We start from the raw sequence: 17698 nt of genomic DNA on the forward strand, positions 1-17698 counted from the left end.
TTTTAAAAAGTATAACAGTATGAAAGTATAATAGTTCACATATTAGAGGTCCATAAATCGAAAATATAACCGTTTTACATTAAGGGAAGTGACCAATTCAAAACTTCTGCTTGTTGCTACTGAACTAGTTAGCTGTGTAGCTAACTTGAAGTAAAACTCGTGACCTTCCATCTGAATAAAATTCCTCACTTACAAACAGATTAAACACACACACACACACACACACACACACACACACACACACTAACATAACTAATTATTGACAACAGTTAGCTTTCAATACTTTAATAGTTGAAATTTTCCAATAAAAAAAACAAAACTTTTGTTTCACAGTGGCGTTTCACATTACTAATTTTCACTAGCACCACAGACAGATGAGACATCAGTTCAGAATTTGATGATCTATCAAATCATCTTTTCTGTCTTTGTCAGGTTCTTTTTGTAAAAAAAGAAAAAAAATTAAAGCAAGCCATCATCATGGGTTAAACCATCACTGGTTAAACGAGCTATGTCATCAGATTGCTAATCATTCCAGAGAGGGTAAATAAAATGAAAAAACTGTGCAAGTCTCTAAAAACTCTTCTCTTTATGAAGCTAATGTCTCTCACTCTGTAGCCTTAAGCTAAATAAGTTCTGTAAATGCATGTGATTGGATAAACTGCAGCAGAGGATCTGCTACAGACGCTATGATGGTTCAGGTTTAGAAAATTAAAGTCTATAGCTACAGCAATTTTTCCCCATATAGTACAGTATATGGGCAAATGTATGTGGACCTGACCATCACATCTATATGTTCAAACAGTTTCCCAAACAGTTTGAATCACAGAATTCTCTAGAATGCCTTTTATTTAATATTTTTTGCTGTAGCATTACAATTTCCCTTCACTGGAACTAAGAGGCCCAAACCTGTTCCAGCATGACAATGCTCCTGTGCACAAAGCGAGCTCCATGAAGACATGGTTAAAGCGGAAGAACTCGAGTGTCCTGCACAGGACCCTGACCTCAACCCCACTGAACACCTTTGGGATGAACTGGAATTGGAACCTCACCTCACCACTGCTCTTGTAGTTGAATGAACACAAGCACAAATCCCCACAGCCACGCTTCAAAATCTAGTGGAAAGCCTTCCCAGAAGAATGGAGCTTATTATAAAAGCAAAAGGGAAATAAATCTGAAATGAGATGTTTCAACAATCACATATGGGTGTGATGGTCAGGTGTCACATAGTTTTGGCCATGTAGTGTACTTGGTTCTGCTGGGTCCACATCTGGACCACGGTTTACCACATCGAAGTGCATATGAGATAACCACATTACCACAAAAACTTGTAGAACTGTTGGAAGTTGACGAGGTTGTCTCACAAAGTTATAATCCACGGAGATCATATCAGATCATGTTATGAACCTGTTTTTGGTCTGTTGGTGGGAAATAAAACAGATGCCTACTAAGAAAAATGTTATATTTTAGGAGAACTGCTAGTTTCTCCTATAGCAATTTCTTGTTTTTTTTTTTTTTTTTTTAAATAATTAGCAGAAGATGTGATATCAACCATGAATATAGCTTTAGACTTGTTAGTGTTGCTACCTTTACCACATAGCTGTTAGCACAGCTTTAACAACATTAAACCATTAGATCAATAGTTTCATACTGCATAACAAAAACACATTAGCTAAAACCCTTGAAATTCCATTCAAATTCTCTTAAGAAATCAGATTCAGGTGGTTTATAATTCATGCGTACTTTATTATGAATATATACACCTTGCTTGCTTACTTAATAAATGGTTTGAGACATGAGGCACAAACCTGACTAGTTAATTTCAGAACACTTCCAATATAGTGTCAGTCATTCACTTGTTACATGGGCAAAGAGCATGTATGCTTCAACATAGCCCAGTATTTCAGCTACTACACACATTTGGTTTTAAAAAAAAAGAAGAAAAAAAAGAATGTTAGTCAGACACACATATGTACAAACACACACATACAAACATACAGAACAAACAAAGGGTAAAAAGAAAAAAATATTGAGCTTCATTACTATATGTATGAAAGCACTTTTACTTCTCCTCTTCAGAGTTCGTTTCAGCTGAAGTCCGTGTGTGTGTTTCGGGTTGCGTGTGTATGTCTGCATGTGTATGTGTAGGAACACCAGCGTGTTCTCCTTCCGCCTCATTGTCCGACAGCAGCCCGAGTCCCGTGTGACACAGTTGCCTCTCAAGTGCTGTGATTCGTTGTTTGAGACGACGCTGTGTGCTCGTGAATTCCCCTAACAAGCGGGCGAAGCGTGTCTGCAGGATATCCAGAGATGCATCCAAGCGCTCCACTCTCTCTTCTGTGTCTATGACACCTAGCCCTCCAGCTGCTACGCTCTCATCCAGGAGGCCCTGCTTTCTCAGGATTTCCCTTCCACGCTCTTCCAGAACCTTCTGAGCGTCTGGATATTCTGCCACAGCCTCCATTAGGTCGTCTTTTGAGAGGCAGAAGAGGTCCGAGTAGCCGATGCTACGTATGTTAGCCGTGCGCCGGTTGCCCATCTTGCTACCTTGAATATTGAGGATGCTAATTTCGCCGAAACAACCCCCGGCGGTTAGCAAAGCGAATTGTGTGACACCGTCATCCGCCACCACAGCTAGCTGCCCCTCCTTGATGATGTACATTTCCTTCCCGATATCACCCTTCCTGCAGATGTAGTCCCCGGGACTGTACACTTGAGGACGCAGTTTCAGAACCAGCTCCACCAGTAGTCCGGCTTCACAGTCCTGAAAAATACGGACTTTCTTCAGCGTGTCCAGGTGGACATTGATAGCGATTTCGGCCCTCAGCTTATCCGGAAGGTTCTTCAGCACCTCCTGTTCGTCCACGGTTTTCTTGTTGGTCCAGAGGTAGTCGAACCACTTGATGACGCGCGTCTCGAGGGTGCGGTTAACCTTGCGGAAGTGCATGTAGTGCTTGATGGCATCGATGCGTGTTTGGAACTCAGCCCTCGTAGCATTCATGTTGGCGATCATAGAACCCACGTTACCGACGATGGTGGCGAAGATCAGCACGCCTACCAGGAAATCAAAAACTACAAAGACATACTCCTCATCCTTCACTGGAGGGGGCATTTCCCCAATGGTTGTTAGTGTTAGTGTGGACCAGTAGAAGCAGTACACATAGCAGAACGATAGTGTTTTGTTCTGTCCGGAATACACCCACGTATCCGAGCTGAGCCCCAGGGCCTTGGAAATGGCGTAATAGATGCACGCGTTCCAGTGGATGATGACCAGGATGTAGAGGACGAGGTTGCAAATGCGGAAGGCGTTAGGGTAGTTGGTGCGCGTCTCGGTGCGATCGAAGAACTCGAACATGCGTGAGAAGCGGAGTAGGCGGTTGAAGCGAAGTTGGGGTACGTACCCCGTGACGAAGAAGAGCAGCTCTGTGGGCAGGATGGACAGAAAGTCCAGTTTAAACTGCAGAGTGCGAATGTAGTTGTCTCTCAACTTGGCCAAGTCTTTCACCAGCAGACCTTGCTCGAGGTATCCTGTGGAGGAAAAAAGGTGGTAATTGTTTTCTCTAGATTTGGTCTTGGCCAATTCCCATCCACCAGTTAGCTCTCCCCTATCATAGGACAACTACTAGGTGAAGGCTGGTGAGGGTGAAGGCTAACACGTGCTTCCTCCGAGACACATAAAGTCAACCAATGGTATATTTTCAAACTGCTGTTCATGCTGCATTATGGGGCGGAGTAACACAACTTGAGGAAAGCACTATCCGTCCCCTTCCACATGCATGAGCTCACAGATGCCCATGATTGGCTAGTGTCACTATGATTGACAGGGGAGAGAGAGTATGCCCCTCCTTCCCAGAGAGCATAGCCAGTTTTGTTCCCCTGGACTTCCAGCCACGAATGGCTGTAGCATCGCTGGGATTCAAACTCGTGATCTCCAGATGACAAAGAGAAAAAGATGCTAATTTTATCAGCATCCCACATTATTTTACTGCTGTTAGCCTTCTGCTTCACAGTATATCCTTCCAACATCTGGAATAATTTAAAGAATGCTTTGATGATACAAAAAACAATAACAGTAAGGGCAAATAGTCAAATTTCCTTGTACCTGTCCTCAATCGTATACAGGTGTCCAGTATGTAAATGACATCGCAGAGGTAATCCAGCCCCACCCACAGGAAGAAGTTCTCGTCCTGTAGTTGATCGAAACACGCTCTGTAGAGAAAGAAATGAAAAGGTATGTTAAAAGTTTGCGTTTTGATAAGTGTTCCACAAATGTGTGAGCCCTGCTACAGAGCAAGTTTAATGCGTTTTTGCTTTAGTGAAATTTCAGGATTTTTTCACAAAGTACAACGATTGCTAAATGGCAGCTTTTATTTGTTTGTGTAAATTCTTGTGCATTTTTATTGTGAAAATTTGCAGATTTTTTTTTTTTATTAATCCAACGCAATCAATCAATCCCCCACAAAACCTGCCATTTTATAGTTAGAGCTGCATTTCCATTTATATATATATTATATTTAAATCATTTGCTAATGTTAGGAATTACAAGTCAAAAAAAATTTGGGCTGACAAAAAAGGAATGACATAAAAGTGTCTTGGGATTATATCTAGTGTTATATTTCGGTTGAAATGAACGGCAGATGGTCTGTCTCGTCTGTCTGCGTTCATCAAGAGAGGCAAAAAGCGCATCAGAATCATCTCTCCTATTAGTCACGCTAGTACAGTTTTCACACACACACACACACACACACACATATACACAAGCAGAGATTCACTCACTGTCTTAGAAAACAGCTTCTCACACTCTCTATCACCATCTAACAGCAACAAGGTCATAAAAAGTCAGGGAAGATTACTTTCTCTACTTAATATGTCCTGAAGACAGAAACCTTAAAGCTACAGCTTTACCTCCGACACTGGAGACTCCTTCCACAAATGTTACATAAACGTCTCCTTACTTAAAACTTCACCACGTCAACGTTAAAAAAAAAAAATTCTGTTTATTATTATTTGAAGCGTCGGCCATACACATCCCTGATAATGAGCGGTTACTATAGAAACGGTAAGAAGTGCATTAATATAAACCCCTGATTTAAATAGAAGAACCTGTGATTTAATTGGTTAGAAATATACATTTTTAAAAAGAATTTATGTATAAAAATTTGTTACCTGGCAACCAGCATGATCCAGTTATAGAGTGAAGCCAAGGCGATGAAGAACAGCCAATAATAATAAATATTATCAGACTGGGACACGACAAAGCCTTCCCACCTCTCCCTACACACACACACACACACACACACACACACACACGTGTGGACATAAGGTCAAAGTCAGAGCGAGACAAAGAGTCAGCTAGGGGGCGTGGCGTAAAGATTTGAAATGGTATTGATGGTCTTTTTGCATGATGTTCCAACAGAAGGTACATTTCGAGTGTACACCGTGTGTGTGTGTGTGTGTGTGTGTGTGTGTACTTGAAGGTTTTCTTGGGGGCGTCTGCGGGGGCAGCTGATTGATCATTTGCAGCCTGGGGTCCACGGAATCGCTCAAGAAACGAGTCGGGCCGCTGCTCCGCCTCCACCAGACTCTTATGAGCCCATTCTCTCAGAGACAGCACCAGATTCACCAACCTGGAAGAGAGAGAGAGAGAGAGAGAGAGAGAGAGGCATGTATAATAAGTCCACAAGTTTTCACATGTGTGTGTGTGTGTGTGTGTGTGTGTGTGTGTGTGTGTGTGTGCCTGGCTAGTGGTCTCCTCTGTGTGAAGGCCTCGAGCATTTCTGCACTTGGAAGCTCGAGAGCGGTGACACGCTGCAGCTCTGAGCACGTGTCATCATCTCCATCAGTCCTGCAGAGAGAGAGCAAGAGAGAGAGAGAGAGAGACAGAGAGAGAAAGAGAGAGAGAGAGAGAGAGAGAGACAGACAGAGAGAGAGAGACAGAAAGAGTGAGAGAGACAGAGAGACAGAGAGAGAGAGAGAGAGAGAGAGAGACAGAGAGAGAGAGAGAGAGAGAGAGAGAGACAGAGAGAGAGAGAGAGAGAGAGAGACAGAGAGAGAGACAGAGAGAGAGAGAGAGAGAGACAGAGAGAGAGAGAGAGAGAGAGACAGAGAGAGAGAGAGAGAGAGAGAGAGAGAGAGCGAGAGAGAGAGATGGGGTTAAACAGAGATAGAAAATGTAACTGAATTTAATTTAATTGATAAAAACAAAAAGAAAAGAATACATAAAGCAATAAAAGGAAAAATAAAAAGTAGAGCAAAAGAAAGAAACGGGTGGAAGAATAAAAAAATAAATAAATAAGTAGGAAAGAAAGAGCGGAATAAAAAAATAACAAAGCCAACAAATTAAATGGATTTATTAAATGGATAAAAATAAAAGAAAGAAAGAAAGAAACAGGAAAATGAAAAGAGTGAAAGAAAGACTCAGAAGAAAGAAACAGATCAATAAGAGGAGTGTAATGAGGTTGTGAGATGTTTCCAGCCTGCTGATGGCGCTTTCAGCTCGTTCAGCTTCACCCTCCAGTCTGCTCCTCACAGAGAGACGGTGAGAGGACACAGAGCGCTCTAGTGCAGCCTGACCTGTCATCCTGCACACACACACACACACACACACACACACACACACACACACACACACACAGGGTTAGATTAGGCGCAGTGTGTGGAGGGAATTCGCTGCTTAGTACAACAACAATCTGCTCCCTGGGGCTGCAGTGTCTATAGTGATAACCTAAATCTACACACACACACACACACTCTCTCTCTCTCACACACACACTCTCTCTCTCTCACACACACACACAGAAAGAGGGAAAGAAAGGAAGGAAGGAAGACAGAAAAAGAAATAAATAAAGAAAAAAGAAAGAAGGGTTTTTTAAATTTAAAAATTTTTTACCCATAAAATTTATGTTTGACCTGAAACAAGTTGATGAAACTTTTTTTATTTCAAAAGTTACATTTTTTCATTAAAAGAATAAAAGAAAGAAAAAAGAAAGAAAGTAAGAACACTGAAAAACTTTTTTCTCAACTGGAAAAGTTTGATATGATGTAATACATTAAATTATTACTCCCAACAAGTCGATGCATTTTTTAAAACTTTCATCCAAAGACTTTTTTTCAGTGAAGGAAAGAAAGAGCAGACTTGCATAATGAGCCGTTTAAAAAACCTTTTCTTTCTCGCTTTCTCTCTGACTTTAGAAGAGGTGAGCTGTGCCTTTACCCCTTTGTTCAGACAGGAAGCTCTGAGCTGTTGGCTCGTGTGAAGCGGGACGTGGAGTTTCTGCGCGAATCTTATAAGAGGATGAACTTCCACAGGAGCCGTGAGTCCGGTCTTACAGAGCGGCTGCCGAGTCCGGTCCTACAGAGCCGCTGCCGAGTCCGTCCTACAGAGCCGCTGCCGAGTCCGTCCTACAGAGCGGCTGCCGAGTCCGTCCTACAGAGCCGCTGCCGAGTCCGTCCTACAGAGCCGCTGCCGAGTCCGTCCTACAGAGCGGCTGACGAGTCCGTCCTACAGAGCGGCTGACGAGTCCGTCCTACAGAGCGGCTGCCGAGTCCGTCCTACAGAGCGGCTGCCGAGTCCGTCCTACAGAGCGGCTGCCGAGTCCGTCCTACAGAGCGGCTGCCTAGTCCGTCCTACAGAGCGGCTGCCTAGTCCGTCCTACAGAGCGGCTGCCTAGTCCGTCCTACAGAGCGGCTGACGAGTCCGTCCTACAGAGCGGCTGCCTAGTCCGTCCTACAGAGCGGCTGCCGAGTCCGTCCTACAGAGCGGCTGCCGAGTCAGGTCCTACAGAGCGGCTGCCTAGTCCGTCCTACAGAGCGGCTGCCGAGTCCGTCCTACAGAGCGGCTGTCGAGTCCGTCCTACAGAGCCGCTGCCGAGTCCGTCCTACAGAGCCGCTGCCGAGTCTAGTCCTACAGAGCCGCTGCCGAGTCCAGTCCTACAGAGCCGCTGCCGAGTCGGTCCTACAGAGCCGCTACCGAGTCCGTCCTACAGAGCCGCTGCCTAGTCTGTCCTACAGAGCCGCTGCCGAGTCCGTACTACAGAGCCGCTGCCGAGTCCGGTCCTATAGAGCGGCGGCCGAGTCCGGTCCTACAGAGCTGCTGCCGAGTCCGTCCTACAGAGCGGCTGTCGAGTCCGTCCTACAGAGCCGCTGCCGAGTCCGTCCTACAGAGCCGCTGCTGAGTCTAGTCCTACAGAGCCGCTGCCGAGTCCAGTCCTACAGAGCCGCTGCCGAGTCGGTCCTACAGAGCCGCTGCCAAGTCCGTCCTACAGAGCCGCTGCCTAGTCTGTCCTACAGAGCCGCTGCCGAGTCTGTACTACAGAGCCGCTGCCGAGTCCGGTCCTATAGAGCGGCGGCCGAGTCAGGTCCTACAGAGCCGCTGCCGAGTCCGTCCTACAGAGCCGCTGCCGAGTCCGGTCCTACAGAGCTGCTGCCGAGTCCGGTCCTACAGAGCCGCTGCCGAGTCAGGTCCTACAAAGCCGTTGCCGAGTCCGGTCCTACAGAGCCGCTGCCGAGTCCGGTCCTACAGAGCCGCTGCCGAGTCTGTCCTCCGCACATTCATCACACACATCAGGACATGACGTTCCCGAGGCAGAGCGATTCAAATCATCCGCGACTCTCTGGCTCACAGACCACTGAGCATCAAACCAACCAGACACACGGACAGTTTCTTCCCACTGGCCTTCAGAATCATTCCTGGACCTTTGCGTTTAAAAACGACACTGATTCACTGATTCAGACTCGGATTGGTGACTTGCTGATTTAGGATGATTATTCAAACAGATTTTATCAAATACAAAAGGAAGTCATTCTGTTAAGTCAAGGAAATATTTCATTTGACAGTTTAAGCCATAGTTATAAGCCGATATCATAGTAATTTCACAAGGATCGATAACATCGCCGGGACGAGTCGACTCTTACTGGTGAGCCGAGTCAAACGAGCTGACTCACCGAAAAGAGCCGAAATAGCCATCACTTAAAGTCCTGTTTCGTTTAATTCTGACTCGGTAACAGCAGAATGAAGAGAACGGTGTTTCTGATAGTGAGAGATTAAAACTCACTGGATGGATGGAAAGATAGTCATGTTTTGCTGGATGGATGGATGGATGGAAAAGATGATGTTTTAAAAGATGAATTGATGGATGGACAGAAAAGATGTTTTACTGGATGGATGGTCAGATACAGTCATGTCCTACTAGATGGATGGATGGATAAGATGATGTCCTACTAGATGGATGGATGGATAAGATGATGTCCTACTAGATGGATGGATGGATAAGATGATGTTCTACTAGATGGATGGATGGATAAGATGATGTTCTACTAGATGGATGGATGGATAAGATGATGTTCTACTGGATGGATGGATGGATAAGATGATGTTCTACTGGATGGATGGATGGATAAGATGATGTTCTACTGGATGGATGGATGGATAAGATGATGTTCTACTGGATGGATGGATGGATAAGATGATGTTCTACTGGATGGATGGATGGATAAGATGATGTTCTACTGGATGGATGGATGGAGTGTTTAGTCGAGTGTTGAACAATGTTTTTCTAATTGGCTTGTCATTAAGGGAAATACAGACAGCACACACTGCACACAGAAACATCCAAGGAGACACACACACACACACACACACACACACACACACACACACACACACACACAGTGGTCCCAGGAGAAACTGTGACTGCTGACAACCGACTCACTCACACCAACACACACCAAGTCAGCGCTGACGATGAAGCTCCGATAATGAACCCGTTTCATCTTTTATTTATTTATTTATTTATTTATTTATGTATCTTTTATTTTTCTATTGTTATTGTTATTTTCTACAATCACAGTGTTCATTGTGTTACGGCTGTTTTAGAGACGTGAAACAGTAAAGTTTAACTCCTGCGGTATAATAATAATCAACACACACACACACACACACACACACACACACACACACTACTGACACAATCAATAAACCCAAACAGTAAATACAACAATGTGAAATGTGTGTGAAACAGCAGTGTGTGTGTGTGTGTTAAAGTCTCCTGCTTACCTGGTGCTGGTGCCGGAGTGTGTGTGTGTGTGTGTGTTCTTCAGTAAAACAGGACACACAGTGATGTTAAAGAAGACAAACCGACTTTACACTTCACTACAATACACACTTCCATCCCGACCTCCACAACACATCCACACAGTGTGTTCACAACGCTCAGAACTCACACACACTCTGTTCCCAACTCAGTGCAGAGAGAGAGAGAGATAGGGAGAGAGGGAGAGAGGGAGAGGGAGAGAGAGAGAGGGGGGGGGGAAGAAAAGAGGGGGAGGAGTCTCACCTCAATGATGAAATATTAAATGATTAATATGATTAATAAAACGCTGGAAAAGAATGAAAGAAAACAAGGATTGAAAGAAATGAAGAAGAAAGAAAGAACAGAAGGAAAGAGGAAAGAAAGAAATGCATCAATTTAATAGAATTTAAATATGAAAAATAAATGAATAAATAAGATAAGGTGCACTGCTGTTGTGTAAATCATTCAATTAAATTCGTGACCATATAATCACACACACACACACACACACACACACACACACACTCAGGTTAGCTATGACAGACAGTGTTTCAAGCTGTCATCACACAAAACCCAGTGGACCAATCATAATCCATCATTCTACTGATGCTGAACCCAGTGGACCAATCAGAGTGCTCGCTCTGCTGCCTCAGAGACGCGCTCAGGGAAGATGGAGCAGTGGAGTGATATGACTGCAATATTACAGTGACATAATGTTGATATAACGTTATAACAGTGATATTACAGTGATATAACGTTGATATAACGTTATAACAGTGATATAACAGTGATATAATGTTGCTATAACGTTATAACAGTGATATAACAGTGCTATAACGTTGCTATAACGTTAAAACAGTGATATTACAGTGATATAACGTTATAACAGTGATATTAGTGATATAACGTTGATATAACATTATAACAGTGACATTAGTGATATAACGTTGATATAACGTTATAACAGTGATATTACAGTGATATAACGTTGCTATAACGTTATAACAGTGATATAACTGATATAACGTTGATATAACGTTAAAACAGTGATATTACAGTGATATAACATTGATATAACATTATAACAGTGACATTACAGTGATATAACGTTGATATAACGTTAAAACAGTGATATTACAGTGATATAACGTTGATATAACGTTATAACAGTGATATTACAGTGATATAATGTTGATATAACGTTATAACAGTGATATTACAGTGATATAACGTTGATATGTTATAACAGTGATATAACAGTGATATAACATTGATATAACGTTAAAACAGTGATATATTAGTGATATAACGTTGATATAACGTTATAACAGTGATATTACAGTGATATAACATTGATATAACGTTATAACAGTGATATTACAGTGATATAACGTTGCTATAACGTTATAACAGTGATATTAGTGATATAACGTTGATATAACGTTATAACAGCGATATTACAGTGATATAACGTTGCTATAACGTTATAACAGCGATATTACAGTGATATAACGTTGCTATAACGTTATAACAGCAATATTACAGTGATATAACTGATATAACGGTATAACAGTGATATTAGTGATATAACGTTGCTATAATGTTATAACAGTGATATTACAGTGATATAACGTTGATATAACGTTATAACAGTGATGATAGTGATATAACGTTGCTATAACGTTATAACAGTGATATTACAGTGATATAATGTTGATATAACGTTGCTATAACGTTATAACAGTGATATTACAGTGATATAATGTTGATATAACGTTATAACAGTGATATTAGTGATATAACGTAGCTATAACATTATAACAGTGATATTACAGTGATATAACGTTGCTATAACATTATAACAGTGATATAATGTTGATATAACGTTATAACAGTGATATTACAGCGCTATACCAGAGGAACATTCTCCGCACTCTCAGGTGGATTGTTTATTTATTGTAGAGTGTAATTGTGTACACTGTGTTATAGTAATAATTGTGTCCTTATTTATGCGTTATTATTTTTTAAAGGAAACCTCCTCCCTGAAACACATTAAATACGTTTACACTGAAACATTTGCAACGTGTTTAAAATTCTGGTGCTTGTTGTTGGTGTAATTTTGTAATTCCTTACTCTATTTCGATGTTCATTCTTTTCCAGTGTGTGTCCTCTTCAGTTTTTCTTTCCTTCTATCTTTTACTTATTTCCTTTTTTTTTTTTTTTTTAATTTCTACATGCCATATTCACTTTTTTCTTTCTTTCTTCCTGCTGTTTTTTTTTTTTTCAATCTTTGACCTAAAAACATTTTGTGTTTCCTTCTTTTCCTTTGCTTACTTAGGAACATTTTGAAGCTGACTCGTTTGAGCCGAGAGGACTGACGAAAAAGTGAGACAGCCGGGCAGAGTAAAGCGCCGCCGCAGCGCACTTCCTGTAGACATAAATCTAGGGCTAAATCGCAAAAGCACCTTTATCAGCAGGTCGAGTGCCATCACCGTCATCACCATCAGCTGGTGGACTCGGGGTGCTCTGCTATCTGGCATTACCACTGACTTCCAACAAACGCACACAGGACACAAGGGTAGGTAATAACGGTTATAAAATATTTATTTCAGTTCTTAATCTGTAGACAGCATTTTCCCAATAAACCCAAAAAATGAAGGAAACAAACCCCACACACCTCTCATGTGGCTAACAAACAAATGAAGAAATGAGAATAAATAAACATCTTAAAGATTCCTTATCTTCTTTAACTGTGCAGGGAATCCAGATTATTCTCCAACACAACGACAGCGACGAACACTGTTCAATTTATGTGTTGATTTAGATCAGCGTACATTAAAAAATAACAACACGCATTTAGCATTACTTTAACTATGGTCTTGAGTTATGACACTGTATATATTTATATATAAAACTATATATTGTTTATAACGTACTTAAGCTAAAGTTACAATGTTCCGTCATCTAAATTACGCTCTGATTATCATAATTATTATTATTATTATTATACATCTCTACCCTTCACCACAACACAGTTACACTTCGGCACCACCCACAACATTTTTTTGGATGCAGGAATTAGCCACACCCCTCTGGCACGTTTCCTTAAAAGGTATCTGATGAATCGAGCGTCGTTTTTTAAAAAGTTTATTCCATTTTAAACAAGTTCATCATAATGAAAGTAACCACCATGATCTGAAATCGAGCGAACTGCACAACTACACTGTAAGCGTTTATTACAGTGTTATAAATCAAGACCGTTAAAGTGTTCCTGAATTTAAACACAGAGCAATACTAGAGTAGAGTAAATACATTTTTTATTTCGATCATAGTGTTTGGATTAGGTGGTTTATTATTAGGTGGCCTCTGTGTCGAGAAAGAAAGAGGATGTAAAATTAGTGCCGAGGTCTCTGAGCAGTCCAAAAGCGGGGGAAAAAAAAAAGCAAGGCTAACATAACACCTGCTAACGAATAAATCCCGATAGAGAGCAGGTGAGATGGCGGCGTCTTCGGGGGACTTTTCTCAAGTTCGTGGTGAGAGTTCAGAGTACGCTGAAGCTGAAAGGAATGGTGACACTACACTAAACTACACAACGCTACACACTCCCACCAGCCCCCGAGGCCACGAGTGACCTACATCCAGGTCGAGGGGGCGTGGAAATCCGAACAGCAGATCTTCCGGACATCAGAGAGTCGCGAACACGAGGCATGAGGAAGATGAGGGTTATGATGATGGCGACTCACACACACACACACACACACACACACACACACACACACACACATGCACGCACACTTGTGTCAATCCACTCAGACCTGATCTCTGAGCTTAGCCAGCCTCTGAGAGAGTTCATCCTAGAGAGGGAGAGAGAGAGAGAGAGAGAGAGAGAGAGAGAGAGAGATAGAGAGTGTTAAACTGTGCATATTGTTGTGTAATAAAGGCATGTGCATGCACACACTTCCATACTGAATGTATGTGTGTGTGTGTGTGTGTGTGTGTGTGTGCGTATATGTTCTTACCTGTTCTGTAGATGCCACGCTGCTGGCCAATGTTCCTGTCTGTCCCTGGGGAAGCTCCATGTTGAGATCCAACCTACACACACACACACACACACACACACACACACACTTAGTTTTGCAGTTTGCAGTGGAAGAGATGTGTAGAGTGTGTGTGTGTGTGTGTGTGTGTGTGTGTGTCAGTAGTGTACACTTTCTCACCCAGCTTCATCTGCCATCTCCTGCATCAAACTGTCCACCTGGTTCTGAAACAACAAAACACAAACTTTTACAAACCACACACACACACACACACACACCTCATCAGTCCACAGGTGTGTGTATTCCACATGACACCATGACAGTAGCGATCCTGTGTGTGTGTGTGTTACCTGTGGAGTTGTGAGCGTTGTCGTGCTGCTCATGCTGTCCTCCATCTGTTGCGTCTGAACGTCCAGAGTTTCGAACTGGCGCTCGAATTTGTCCATCAGAGCCGAAATCTGTCCAATGAGAACGCAGCACCGTTACACTGGGGTCACTGGGTTTTCGACCGATGAGAACTCTGAAAGTCCGTTGTGACGTCATGAGTAAGTCTGACCGACGAGAACAAGACATAACTACACTAGGAGCGAGAGGTCCAATAGAACCGTTACAGGATTTGACCGATGAGAACGCGTCACGATTAGACTGAGACTTGGACCTGACCAATAAGAAAGGGACACAGCGATCAGACATGTTCAAACCTGACGCGTTTACGACGCAACTCGAGTCTGACCGACGAGAATGCAGAAATCTGCACTGTGACATCACGACTGGGTTTGACCAACGGGCCTGCCACATGATTACACAGAGAGTGAGATCTGACAGATGAGATGGTGCCTCACCTTCTCCAGGTTCATGCTCTTCAGGGTCACGTCCATGCCCTTCACCACTCCGGCCATGGATTTAGTGACCTGTGGAAGGGTCAAAAGGGGATTATTTTCAGATTCATCCAGCACATTTTGGTGTTTTATTTGTTTGGTCCTTTGTAAGAAGTTTGCGTACCTTGTTCATGGTGACGGCGGTCTGCACTCTCGCTGCCACGGCGTCCACCCTGGCGCTCATTCTCAGGAAGTTCACGGACTGGGTCTTCTGTCTGATGGCGTTCTCTGCGTGGATCCGTGCCACGTCCATGTTACCTTTCTGAATAGCCTGGGCAACAACACACAAACACATGATGACCTAGGGTTCCTGTAGGGTTCTGCAGAGCCAGCGCTGATCAGGTGAGCGTCCCGACTTACCTTTTTCACTTTGGCCTTCTCTGCTTTCTCTTCCTTGTCGCATTTCTTTGAGCTTCGCTGTAGCTCTTTGGCTGCAAACTTCAGGTTAAACAAATTCTCTGTGGCGAGCGGTTAAGGGTGTTCTGGCATAATTACTGCGTCATAAGAGGACTAAAACCTTGGGGACAACTTTAAGGCGGTAACAGTGAATCTGTTTCATCACAGCATCCAGTCATCCATTATTTTCCTCTAAACGAATGTTCTGAATGTCTTAATCCTTCCTTGACACCGATTAAAGCATGACAGAGCAGTGTTACCGGTAGTGTAACAGTGTACAGTGTAGTGTTACCGGAAATGAGGCGCAAGCAGGTCACTGTTTAGGCTTTCACACAGAACAATGTAGAGAGCCGGCGACATCGGAAATGACACAAAACATCCGAAAGATCAACAGTTTACTCAGACGTGTCGGTAAATTAGTAAGAAAATACTCACAAAGGCTAAAAATTACACTGTAATTACAAGTCTTCGTGCTGAAATGGAGTGCTGCGTTCAAATACGGTTACTGGGTTTATAGGATTTCCACTTTTTAAACTAACCCTATTGAGCATCTGTGGGGCGTCCTCGAACGGAAGGTGGAGGAGCACAAGGTCTCTAACATCCACCATGCTACTGAGCTTTAAATTATGGTATACTTCGTGTATAAACCCATTCTGTAGTGAAATACATGGCAATATTTACACACGATTTAATAGTTTATTTTGTTAAATATCAAAAATCTAAGAGGTGTGTATTATAGCTGACACCCAGATGAACACTTTACAGTTGGTTAAATGACTAAGTCATTCCCTTCAAATGCTATTGCAGTTAGAAACGTGTTTAACAATGTCGTATGTAACTTTAGAGACGGTCCCTTAATTTCCACCTATCCGCGAATATCGAACGTCCTACGTCACACCGACTTTATTCCAGTTCCGAGTGTTCAGATTTCCGAGTTGAAAACACTAAATTCCCGAGACACTTAAACGCACCGTTAAGAGCCGCATACGTGTTAATAACATGCTTATTTCAACGTCCCCTTGAAAGTGTAATGTGTTTCTGGTCATTCAGCAGTGATTCAGCGAATATCTAAACCGAGTGGGGGCGGAAACTGAACTAACCTGTATCTCACGTGAGCATGACGTCATAGAACGCTGTCTCACCCTCAACATCAATACAGCTAGAAACCGGAAGTGTTTTTTTTTTGCGACCGTATAATCTATACAAAATAATAGTGTTTTCATGTTAGGATAATTCTTCATTAAACATAACTAAACAAACCAACAGAGTGGCATTATTAAGTGAAAGGAAAGAGTTTACATGTCGTCTTAAATTATCCACGACACAGTAAACAGATCACTGCCGGAATGGAGGAATTTACGGCTGTATCCCAAATCGCGCTGTTCTACACTAATCAGTGCACCAAAAACAGCCCAGTCATCCCGGTACTTACTCACGGTGAAGCCCCCTTAACTACTTTTATAACTACTTCGCGCGGTTTGGGACGCACCTCCATCTCGCTAAACTAACCTCCCGGGCCCGAAGGGTTTTCCAACACAAATCCGGAGACAATAAATAAAGGATACGTTCCATGTTCGGCATGATGGCTCGCAGGTTCTACTTTATTCCACAGAGAGATGAACTTATATTGCAGAAGCTTGATTTTTTTTCCCCTCAGCTGCCTTTCGTCTAGGTTAACGCAGAAAGCACCGCTCGCGCCGACTTCCGCGTCCGCGATAACAACAACTGGAATGACGACACGGTCACGTGGTGGGAGGAGCCGGTGCGGTGACGTCACTCGCAGACAGGCTCCTCTGTGTCTCGGGAGTTTCCAATTCTCTCTCTCTCTCTCTCTCTCTCTACACATACAGTCATGTGAAAATAATAAGTGCATCCCATAGAAATGGTTATTTTTTTGGACAAGCGAACATTTGATCCTCTTTGAAACAGCGCCTATTAATCAAGCTGATACACTTTATCAAATGGCATAAAATTGACGTTAAATAAGCAAAAAAAACCCCTGATCAGTTACATGGAAAAAGTAAGTACACCCCTACATTTATCACACCTTCACATCCATAAAATTAGAAGCAGGTGTTGACGATTGGGTTCCAGCGATTAGAACCTGTCTTATTTATACCCCTGTCATATCTAGTGTCTGGAGATCCCTTGGTTATTGAGGTGTGTGGCGTCATCATGCCAAGATCTAAACAGTTCTGGAAGGCCTTCCAAAAAAAAAAAACAAAAAAAAAAAAACAAGGGTTGTGGACGCCTACAAGTCTGGCAAGGGGTTTAAAAAGATCTCCAAATTATTTGAAATACATCATAATCTACAAATGGC

General features: G+C 42.7%; 2 protein-coding genes across 2 annotated transcripts; both read right to left on the minus strand.

Moving 5' to 3' along the window:
- Positions 1 to 1232: 1232 nt before the first annotated feature.
- cnga2b (cyclic nucleotide gated channel subunit alpha 2b) lies at positions 1233 to 7056 on the minus strand. The gene is made up of 5 exons (XM_053617580.1): positions 6363 to 7056; positions 5436 to 5813; positions 5164 to 5271; positions 4100 to 4206; positions 1233 to 3525 (listed from the first exon to the last, which is right to left on the minus strand). Exons 1-5 carry the CDS (start codon positions 6575 to 6577, stop codon positions 2060 to 2062), a joined length of 2274 nt encoding a protein of 757 aa, XP_053473555.1. The 5' UTR covers positions 6578 to 7056; the 3' UTR covers positions 1233 to 2059.
- Positions 7057 to 12646: 5590 nt separating this feature from the next.
- On the minus strand, positions 12647 to 17118 carry chmp1b (charged multivesicular body protein 1B). Its single transcript, XM_053617742.1, has 8 exons — positions 16944 to 17118; positions 15343 to 15440; positions 15107 to 15253; positions 14947 to 15015; positions 14455 to 14562; positions 14285 to 14328; positions 14087 to 14159; positions 12647 to 13921 (listed from the first exon to the last, which is right to left on the minus strand). The coding sequence occupies exons 1-8, from the start codon at positions 16957 to 16959 to the stop codon at positions 13877 to 13879; spliced, it is 600 nt and encodes a 199-aa protein (XP_053473717.1). The 5' UTR covers positions 16960 to 17118; the 3' UTR covers positions 12647 to 13876.
- Positions 17119 to 17698: the final 580 nt, after the last annotated feature.

The sequence above is a fragment of the Ictalurus furcatus genome, chromosome 28 (assembly GCF_023375685.1).
Source record: "Ictalurus furcatus strain D&B chromosome 28, Billie_1.0, whole genome shotgun sequence".
Classification (NCBI taxonomy): Eukaryota; Metazoa; Chordata; class Actinopteri; order Siluriformes; family Ictaluridae; genus Ictalurus; species Ictalurus furcatus.

Bases quoted from the DNA above. Each gene is read 5' to 3' on its own strand.
- cnga2b (XM_053617580.1), bottom strand. From the start codon at position 6,577: ATGACAGGTCAGGCTGCACTAGAGCGCTCTGTGTCCTCTCACCGTCTC. The intron at 5,814-6,362 runs TTTATCCATTTA...ACACGTGCTCAG, and splicing joins CTTTCTTTCTTTCTTTTATT to AGCTGCAGCGTGTCACCGCT. The intron at 3,526-4,099 runs GTACAAGGAAAT...TTTCCTCCACAG, and splicing joins CTGTATACGATTGAGGACAG to GATACCTCGAGCAAGGTCTG.
- chmp1b (XM_053617742.1), bottom strand. The intron at 15,254-15,342 runs GTAAGTCGGGAC...GTTGTTGCCCAG, and splicing joins AGAAGGCCAAAGTGAAAAAG to GCTATTCAGAAAGGTAACAT. The intron at 14,563-14,946 runs GTGAGGCACCAT...CTCATTGGACAG, and splicing joins AGAGCATGAACCTGGAGAAG to ATTTCGGCTCTGATGGACAA.